This window comes from Apium graveolens, chromosome 11 (assembly GCF_009905375.1).
Source record: "Apium graveolens cultivar Ventura chromosome 11, ASM990537v1, whole genome shotgun sequence".
Taxonomy (NCBI): Eukaryota; Viridiplantae; Streptophyta; class Magnoliopsida; order Apiales; family Apiaceae; genus Apium; species Apium graveolens.
This window is the reverse complement of record NC_133657.1, coordinates 83,137,986-83,148,225: the sequence shown is the minus strand read 5'-3', so window position 1 is coordinate 83,148,225 and position 10,240 is coordinate 83,137,986. Positions and strand designations below refer to the sequence as shown.

The 10,240-nt window shown below is 33.6% G+C and overlaps 1 protein-coding gene across 2 annotated transcripts; it reads left to right on the top strand.

Annotated features, from left to right (window-relative positions):
- Window positions 1-1,641: 1,641 nt before the first annotated feature.
- LOC141696634 (uncharacterized) lies at window positions 1,642-5,507 on the top strand. 2 transcript variants are annotated; one of them, XM_074500752.1, is made up of 5 exons: window positions 1,642-2,045; window positions 2,174-3,489; window positions 4,415-4,651; window positions 4,757-4,992; window positions 5,083-5,507. In XM_074500752.1, the coding sequence occupies exons 1-5, from the start codon at window positions 1,885-1,887 to the stop codon at window positions 5,344-5,346; spliced, it is 2,214 nt and encodes a 737-aa protein (XP_074356853.1). In that variant the 5' UTR covers window positions 1,642-1,884; the 3' UTR covers window positions 5,347-5,507. The 2 variants fall into 2 exon arrangements, with proteins under 2 accessions (XP_074356853.1, XP_074356852.1); XM_074500751.1 differs by having other exon boundaries at window positions 4,238-4,651.
- The last annotated feature ends 4,733 nt before the right edge of the window (window positions 5,508-10,240 follow it).

Below are 10,240 nucleotides of genomic sequence, written 5' to 3'. Positions count from 1 at the left end.
CACAAAATAAAGAATACTACTGTTCATCCAAATATTTTAATCCGATTAATTATTGTAGTCAGGCATTTAACACAAGTAGATTCAAGAAATAGTGTAGGGGCCGGGGGCACTGATAAAATAATAATTATTCAATTAATTGAATAACTATCTTTTCTGGATGAATAAAATTGTCGGATAATTGATTATCTGAATGCTGGATGACTAATGTTGTTTGATAAAATAAATATTTTTTTCTGAACAATGTATTTTTTTAAGTTATTAATAAAATGTCATGTCAAATTTTTTCATATTTTCTAGAAGAAGCATAAAATATTTTTTTATCAAGTTTATACGTAATCATAACATTTTAAAGAAATGTACAATATTATAAAATCAATATTTTTTGTTACCCCCTCCGTCTCTATTTACATGTCCATTTTATTTTTCTAAAAGTCTAATTGACCAATTTTTGAATTAATATAAAAAATTATTGATTAATTATTTTTCAAATATGCAAGTTACATTTTAAAATAAACTAAATTTAATTTCCAATGATATTATTTTAATTATTTTTGTCAAAAATTGGTCAAGTTGACCAGTCAAAAATCGAAATGGACATATATTTAGGGATGGGGAGTATTTTTTTAATTACAATAAATTATTTTTCATATGAGATTTATAAAATATGATTATGTCAAATTAATATAAAAGGATAATGATAATAAAATATAAAACACATATCAGTCATTTTCCCCCAACAAACATGGACACAACAAACCACAACATAGGTGTGGTGTGATTCAGAGTAAAATTTAAGCCTCTGTCAGAGAAAAATTTGCCTCGTTCAGAAAAATAACTAAACATACAAACAATTTTAACCAGTCAAAATCCACTCGTCCAGTACTTTTAGTTTGATTTAGGAGTTAACAAATGACCCCAAATTCGTTACTCCTCCCATCTTTTCTTAATTATTTAATTATTACTAACAAAAAACAATTAAAATTCAGTAAGAAAATAAGTTAGGCAAATCCTACCAATTCGCCACGGCCAAGAAAAAGGTAGTTCACTCGGAAAGTTGAAGGTACCAAAATATGGAAGTAGTAGTAGGCAGTATTATTGGTAGAAGTAATTGATAAGGGTTTGCCAAATTTTATATGACATGACACCCTTAATTGACAATATTTATTGGAATTGTATGATTGACAAGAGTTTATTTACCAAGTTTGACAAAATTTGATAATTTCCTAAAATAATTAAAATTGAGTGAAAATAAAAAAAATTAATAAATATGATAATTTAACAAAATTAACAATTAATTTGAGATACTAAGATGCGTACATTTCGGTACACGCAGTGTAAACATAAATAGGAACATATGAACACAAAATAGGTATTTTTAATGTGTGCCCTAAATTTTATGAGTTTAATATATTTTTATTGATGGAATTGTTGTAAACGTAGGGGGTCCATCAATATTTATGATTAGAGAATCAATCAAAATACACCAAATTTATGAGAGTTAGTGCTTATTATATTCTTATGCACACACCAGAAATAGTGATGTTATTTCATGTCAAAGAGATGTGAAATTTCAACGTAAAAATTATCTATTTCGAGAAACGCGTAAACATTCAATATTTACTTGATTCAAATATTGACTATCCCTTCCTTGGAACACTAAAATCGAACGGACCTCTCAACTTAATCTTTCACAGGTACCCTATCTCTCTCTAACTAGCTTTAACTTGTTTCTTTTAACTTACTATACACATTTTTAAATACACACATGCTCGGTTGTGTTTTAACTCTCGACCTCCTGTCATCGAGAGAAATATCGGTATTCGCCAAGACTTGATAGGTACACACTGTTTTTTGATTGGTATGGAAGAAAATTAGAGATTGATCATGGATACAAGGAAGGTGCTTGTGTTTAAAACCCATGTAAGTTATCATAATATGGGTTTTACAGTAGGGTTTGCTTTTCAGAGATTGTTTGGCCTCTTGAACAATTTCTGGTTTGCATATTTGCTTCCTCTGTTTCGTGTCATGACAGCATATTTTTTTAGGTATTCTCAATATATTCCCTTTTTTCATGATTTGTTTCGTTGTTTTCACCTCTCTTTCCTTGGTTGTGACTAGGTATGTATATAATTATAATTAGTTGTAATTTTTTTTGTTTTGCTTTTGTAAACAGGTTAGACATGAAGAATGATCCCGTTAAGTATAGTTCAAGCACTCTATGTGACACAAATGACAAGATTGTCTCCAGTTACGTGAATGAAAAACAAGAATTAGGGTTTAAAGGAGATGTTTTATGTGGTAGTTTTTCGGAAAAAGAAACCAGCGATTTTTCTTTTAAGTTTAAGTTTCCTACCTATGAGGAATTCATTACAAGTAAGAAGGGGAGTGGTGAATTTGTTAGCTCACAAGTTTTACCCTCCTCTACGAGCATCGGTAAGTATGATTTGCCTAAAAAAAGTAGTACGGAGTTTAATATTCAAGAACCCGAGACTGTTAGTTTCAGCGTGGAGGAGGTGAATGCAGAACCTAATGATGATTTTTTCGCAAGTAAATATATTAATGATGAAGAAGAGTATCTATCGGATAAACATTTAAATGTTGCTTCTTTAGAAAAACTTGGAAAAACCAAGGTAAGTATGATTAGTGGTGTAGAAAGGGAAGAAATTAATGAGAAAAACGAGAAAGTGGTTTTTAGGAGGGATACAGGAGATAATTTCGATGTAGAAAACAATTTGCAAGTTTTGGATGAAATTGAATCTTCCTCTATGGATTCTGAGTTCAAATGGATTGGTACAGATGGTTTTTTATCAGAAAAAGACTTCGGAGAAACATTTGACCTTGATTATTTGATTGACGTTGATCAGAAGAAGACAGAATCTAGTGATGAATTGTCGGACTTTGATGAAAGTCTAACATCATATGGTTTTGATGGAGAAAATAGTGATATAATGAAAGAGCTTGGAAAATTGGAAGAAGACTGTTTGGATAGTACTGAATCAGACTTGGATGAAAGTCAGGAGTCCTATAATTTTAAAGGAGAAGACAGTGATATAATGGAAGAGCTTAATACATTGGAAGAAAGTATGAACAGTCGTGATAAGAATACAACCAACTTTTTATCTCCGAAAAATCTTGATGAAGGGTCAAACAATAAGTCTATTAACACCGCGACTAATTCTGAACTTCGGGAGTCTAAGACTATATCAGCTGTGGAAACTGAGGATACGAATAAACTTGAAACGTTATGGGAACATCAAGATTTGGTTGAGCAGTTGAAGATGGAGCTTAGGAAGGTAAGAGCTACCGGGCTTCCTACCATATTGGAGGACTCTGAATCACCAAAGATTATGGAGGATTTAAAGCCATGGAAAATAGATGAGAAGTTACAGCATCAAAATCCAATAGGCGAGCTTCACAGATTTTACAAGAGCTACAGCGAGAAGATGAGGAAGCTCGATGTCTTGACTTACCAGAAAATGTATGCAATAGGTTAGTCATTTCTTATCTTCCTATCCAATTTCTTGCATCGAGTTACTTTTCAGTTTTCATAAACCAGTAATAATTAAAGATCACATCTATAGCAAATATACTGCAATGAATAAGATAATTACATGTCATGCTAAATATGAAAAGAAGGTAGATGTAGTTAGTTGAGATGACCAGGAACATAAAAATCTTGATCCTTGTTTTGGTGACTGTTAAGCATTGAAATGACGAGGAAAAATTGCAAATATAATAAGATGCCGTACAAGAGGTGGTTTGTTTCCTTGGCAAGAAACTTACTAGAAAAGGTTTTATTGGTATACATCTGAATACCTCGTGTTTTTTTGACATTTAGAGCTTTCGTCTTTGTTTAATACATACATTATGTATGCTGCCACCTCTTGCTTAACTCTTATAAAATCTCCTATGTTGAAAGTATGTAACTTAACGTAAGTGCCGACTGTTTATGTTACGACGTAAGTTAGATATTCTCCTACAAATAGTTGCTTCTCGAAAAAATCCTTATGTAATTTTTTTTTAAGAATAATCCATCATTAGAAGTAGCACCATTTGGTAAAGGTCTAAATTATTAAAATTGTAGAGTTATTTTTTATTATTTTGAACATTAATAGTCACCTACAGATACTACAAAATAACAAGAAACTATGATTTTTTATTAGAATGGACTCATGATCTGTTCTGCAGTCTTTTTATATACCTTTTGTTTTCCTAGCCTAATAAAAGTTCCACACAGGTTTTCTGCATTTGAAAGAACCAGGCAATTCAAGTTCAGCCAAGAAAATTTCCATCCCAGATATAGCTTCAATTCTATCCGAAAACTTATACTTTAACAAAGCTAAAAAACATGAAACTGACCGCATGAAGAAATTCATCAGTGAGTTGCAGACTGAATTAGAATTGGTTTATGTAGGCCAGATGTGTCTGTCCTGGGAATTTCTACATTGGCAATATGGGATGGCCTTGGATCTTTGGGACTCTGATCCTCGTGGTATACGCAGCTATAATGAAGTAGCAGGGGAATTTCAACAGTTTCAAGTGCTTGTCCAACGATTTATAGAGGATGAACCTTTCCAAGGGCCAAGGATCCAGAACTACATCAAACATCGATGTGTTTTTCGAGATTTTCTTCAGATTCCTGTAGTAAGAGGTAAAAATACGAAGCTCAGATGTCCATCAAACTGTACTCCAAAGTTATCTACTTGTTAAACTGAAAACGATTGATATAGAAACTAACTTATGCACGACTTTGCAGAGGATATATCAGATGATGCGAAGAAAGGTAAAGGAAAACAGAGAGGTGATTATACAATTACCACTGATATGCTTGTTGAGATTTTGGAAGAATCAATACGATTGTTTTGGCGTTTTATCTGTTCCGATAAGCAGTGTAGCCATGCAAAGGTCAGAAGGCAGAAGGAAGTCCTGGTAGACCCTCAAGAGAAAGCAGCCTCTGAAATTTTGGGGGAGCTTCAGAAAGATCTCCAAAAGGTAGCACATAATAGTCCTTAAATGTACAGAAATATTTTTTGTTGATCTTTTGCGTAGATGCTAATGGTCTATATTTATTATGTCGTACAGAAAACGAAGAAGCTAAAAGACCAATTGAGAAGTTCACATAGCATATTGAAGAAGTTCCGAAAGTGCAAAGAAGATGATTCTTCTTCTTCTAACCAAGTTCATTTCTTCTTCTCTCAAGTAGATTTAAAGTTAGTGTCAAGGGTGTTAAGTATGCCTAAACTAAATACGGAACAACTAGCTTGGTGTCGCAGTAAATTAAGCTCAATTAGTTTTATTAACAGGAAGATACATGTAGAGCCTTCATTTTGTCTTTTTCCATGTTAGCATGGATGTTCGGACAGTTTTGCAGTCTCTGTAAATAAAGCTTGATAGTTCAACTTCATCTTTGTGGTTCTGCATTGGTTCCTTTGGTTTTGGAAATCCATTGTTTGACATTAATGGTTTTATGATTAACATGAGACGAGAACAAGTGGCAAACTACGTTACATGTTTGTTTTGCAACGGATTATATTGGAAACTAATTTTTTCAATGAACAGTGATATCCTTACTAAATTAATTTATTATAATTGCAGAGGATTATTTTATTTTATATTTTGCTAAATAATTGCAGAGGATTATTACCTTGCTTGAGCCATACTTCCTAGTTTTTTAAGGTCGGAAAGTATAAGAATGTAAAATAAATGGAATGGCATGTAAACTTGACTCATTTGTTCCGAGTTCAAAAAAATTTAGAGTAAACTAGTTTAACCAAATATAAATGAACCCAAGACGTTGGGTACAACCGAAGGAGTTTAGAGCACCAGCAGCGGTGGGGGTTAACTTCCCTGCCCCCCGCTGACACAAACGTGACACCTCAGTTGGAGGTGGAATGATAAAAAACTGACCCCGAGCCATCCAATGCAAAGGCCACTTTTTATATTTTGTGGGGTCTCTAATATTATTATTATAATGTAGGTTTAGTATATGATTTTATAATTTGACTTTAAATTTATTTTATTAATGTTAAAATTGTAATAATTAAATTAAAGTGATTAAAATATTATTAAATTAAAAAAAATGTCCCAATAATTAAAATGCATCATATTATTAAAATCATGGAATAATACAACATACAAGAAAACATTAAATTTTAAATATTACAATAAAAAAGATTAACGATTCTCATGGAACTGCGAGATATGCTCAATCAAGTCATTTTGTAGCTGACGATGTACCCGTCTATCACGCATCTGCATACTATTTTGGATATACGTTTCATACGGCACGGAAGGTTCTTCGCCTAAATTTGGTTGCGATAAGCCATTTGTTGCATCATCATAAGTTGGTAATGGACCAAATTGAGTGGCATATGTATCCCTTTCGTCCTCAACAATCATATTATGAATTATGATGCATGCTCTCATGATCCTCCCAAGATCTTCTTTGTCCCAAAAACGTGTCGGACCACGTACAATTGCAAAACGGGACTGTAACACACCAAATGCGCGTTCAACGTCTTTTCTTTGGCTTTCTTGATATTTAGAAAATAATTTCCTTTTCTCACCTTGTGGACGTGGTATCGTTTTAACGAATGTAGCCCATTCATAATATCCCATATTATAATTGTTCCCATTAATTGTATAATTTACTTCAGGGGCACGACCTTGTAGCACATCATCAAATACCGGCGACCGATCTAAAACATTTATGTCATTATTTGATCCAGCAACTCCAAAAAATGCATGCCATATCCAAAGATCAGATGAGGCAACCGCTTCTAGTATAATTGTTGCAACTCCTTTATGACCACTCATGAACATTCCCTTCCATGCTTTCGGACAATTTTTCCATTGCCAGTGCATGCAATCAATAATGCCCATCATACCGGGAAAGCCACGAGCCTCACCCATCTGTAATAGACGTTGCACATCATTCGAGTTCGGCTTTCGTAAGTATTCACCATCAAATATTGTACATATAGTGGAGACGAATTTTTTCAAGCATTCAACCGCCGTACTCTCTCCAATACGAACGTAGTCATCAACAGCATCAGCAGAGACACCGTATGCCAACATACGCATTGCCGCAGTACATTTTTGTAGAGGTGATAAACCTTTTCTTCCCACTGCATCAATCCTCTGTTGAAAGTATGGATCAGAATTTGAAACAGCATCCACCATACGAAGAAAGACATGTCTTCCCGTACGAAATCTTCGCCGGAATATATTTTCTGGATATACAGGATTCGGTGAAAAATAATCATTCACTAGACGGTGATGACCTCCTTCACGATCCCTGTAAATATTTCTTCGAGGTGTGGATGTTGAGCTTTGTCCATATATTTTATGGAAGAGCTCGAGTTGATGATTTCTTCTAGTGTCATCGAAAAACTCTTCAATGAATTCTTCAGTGAATTCTTCGGTGAAGCTTTCTGGTGTAGGTGTTTCATTCATGTTGATGTGAATTGAAAGAGATGATACATCTAGTTTATATAGAAGGCAAGAACAAATATATTCTAACGGCTAGTTACAAATAAATAAAAACAACAACTAGCTTCCAACAACTAGCTTACAAACAAATGAAAACAACGACTACCTTACAAACAAATACAAACAAACAAAAAAAGACAAACACTAGTTTCTTGCCTGTATTTTCTCAAGCAATTTTGCATGAGCCTTCCGCTGAGCATCATTCATTTTTTCAGTATCTGCCAAAATTACTTGTAAATCCATCTCAGCTTGCTTCGCCTCAAGCTCTCTTTGTCGGGTTTCAATGTCTTTTTGACGAATTTCATTTATGGTTTCCATTATGGTCATTTTTCTCAAGTCATTAGCTTCGAAAGCTTCATATTCATTAACTTCTGCAACTGTTGCCTTCCCCTTTCCCTTTCTTTTAGTTGATTTTGTACATGTAGGACGAATTGACTCAAATTCATCAGATGTTGGTGTATCATTATTTCCCTCCGAAGAGTAAGTTCCAGAACTACTTATTTTAGTTCTTTTAGAACTAGCACTAGTTGTAGGAGTTCTCCACTTGGGATGTCTACGAAACTCACGCCAATGATTGTCAAAGTTACTCTTCTTCTTGTAATATTTTAAATGTAGAGTATGGGCTTTCTCAATTATGTCGTCCAAGTTTGAACCGCTCCCGACTATTCGTTAAGCCTCATCATGACACGATCCAAATTTTTGAGCACCTTCATTTATTCGTTGCCACCTTTTTTTCATTGACATAACTCCTCTCTTAATGACACCAGGATTATCTTCTTCGCAATATTGACGAATTCGGTCCCAAAATGCTTCAGCTTTTTGATCAGTACCGATTAGTGGATCAATTGACACATTCAACCATGCACTTATTAAGAGTTTATCTTCAACCCACTTCCACTGACCAACTACTTCTCGTACCTCTTCAGCTTCCTCACAATCATCATTTAAATCAATAATATTTTCATGACCAAAGGCCGGAACTTGCGTTTCCGGCGAATTTTGAATATTGATAGGTGTTTGTTACGTTTCAAATTGTGGATTTGAAAATGGCGGATTTGAAAATGGCGGAAAAGGAAACTGATATGGAGAATTTTGAGGATATGAAAATGGAAATTGAGAATTTTGAGAATTAAAAGTTAAATTTTGTGGGTTCGAAAAATATGAATTTGGATATGGATATGGAAATTGAGGGTTTAGATTTTGAGGATTCGGATTTTGGTTTGAAGATGGGGGATTATTTGGATTCATCTTTTGCTAATTTTTTTTTTAGAATTTGAGAGTGTAAATAATAGGAGTTTGGGGATTGGTATTTATAGGAGAGAAATATATTACCGTTTATATAAACGTTAATATTACAACGTTAATATTTTCAACGATAATATTACCGTTATATTCACTTGCGGAGGTCAGTAATCAAGAGTGTGGCGTCCCTGGACCATTTCTGTCTAAAGCACACAATGCTGTCTAGTGTCACAAAAGATTGGACAAGCCATTTCATGCGGCCCCAGGAGCAAAGCAGCCCCGCGCTGCACTTGCTCTTAAGACGTTGGGTACAATCGGAGTTGTTCTCAAACCCATACCCACGTGCTATGTCCGTTCGTCTCATTTTTTTACATTTTTTTTCATATATTTGACATGTATTTTAATGTAACCATAAAGCATAGTTTTGAAATTCATTTTTAATTTTTTTTTTATAAAAAAATAAATATTATATTTTTATTTAGAAGATTTTTTTTTTAAAAAAAATAATATACAACTACATTTAATAAAAATATTAAAGTATGTGTAGAGCACTCGTAACCTAATGTAAAGAATGGAAGACTCCTATCCCAAAGTAAAGGAGGCCTATATGAAAAGTTTAGAAAAATTTAGCAAAAAAAATAATTTTTTATCATCCTTCATCACCAATCTCAGAAAATCGGGTGAGGAAAGGTAGTTTTAGAATTTATTTTCCAAATGATCTAAATAAAAATTTAAACATTGTTTGTCGAGTTCGGACATTAGATAGGGACGGGGACAGGGAAGGACAATTCTACAGAGCTCGGAAGTAAAATAAATTTTGGAACCTGTTACCAGCACAGCTTATATAAGCTTGTAGAAGCTAGTTGTTCAAAAAGATTCAGTAAAGCGATACTTGGTCGAAAATGAGAAGCAGCCAAAAACTTAAAGTTTTGGCTCTTAGGATGCTTTGTGTGTGCAGAAAAAACATATAATTGAGATTTTTCTTTGTGATTTGTGATGTGATGCCACATATTTGTGGCTTCTTTTTAATGTCGACAGTGACCAACTCTGCAATTGGGGAAACGTTAAGGTATTGGGACTCGGAGATCTTATTAATCTGTAAATTGCTGCAAATCACATGTGCTGTACGTACCCCCTCGATCACACTCAACTTGAGTGTTTAACTTATGGAACGGAGCTCTGGTTTTACTTGTGAGCAGGGGTGTTCAAGGATCGGGTTGGCCGGGTTGCAGACGTTTTTACAACCCAATTAAATAGGTTTGAAATTTTTCGACCCAATTTGTAAGATATAAAATTGTAACCCAATTCTACCTGCCATATATCGATTTGGGTCGGGTTGAGTTGGTTTGAACGGATTGAATGGTTATATAAAAAAATATTTCACTACTACATATAATTTCTAATTTCGAATAGTAGAATTTACGATTATAGTACTATTCTTAAATTGAAATTTTAGTAATGTATATCATATCATAAATCATAAACACATAGATGAAATATAATTATA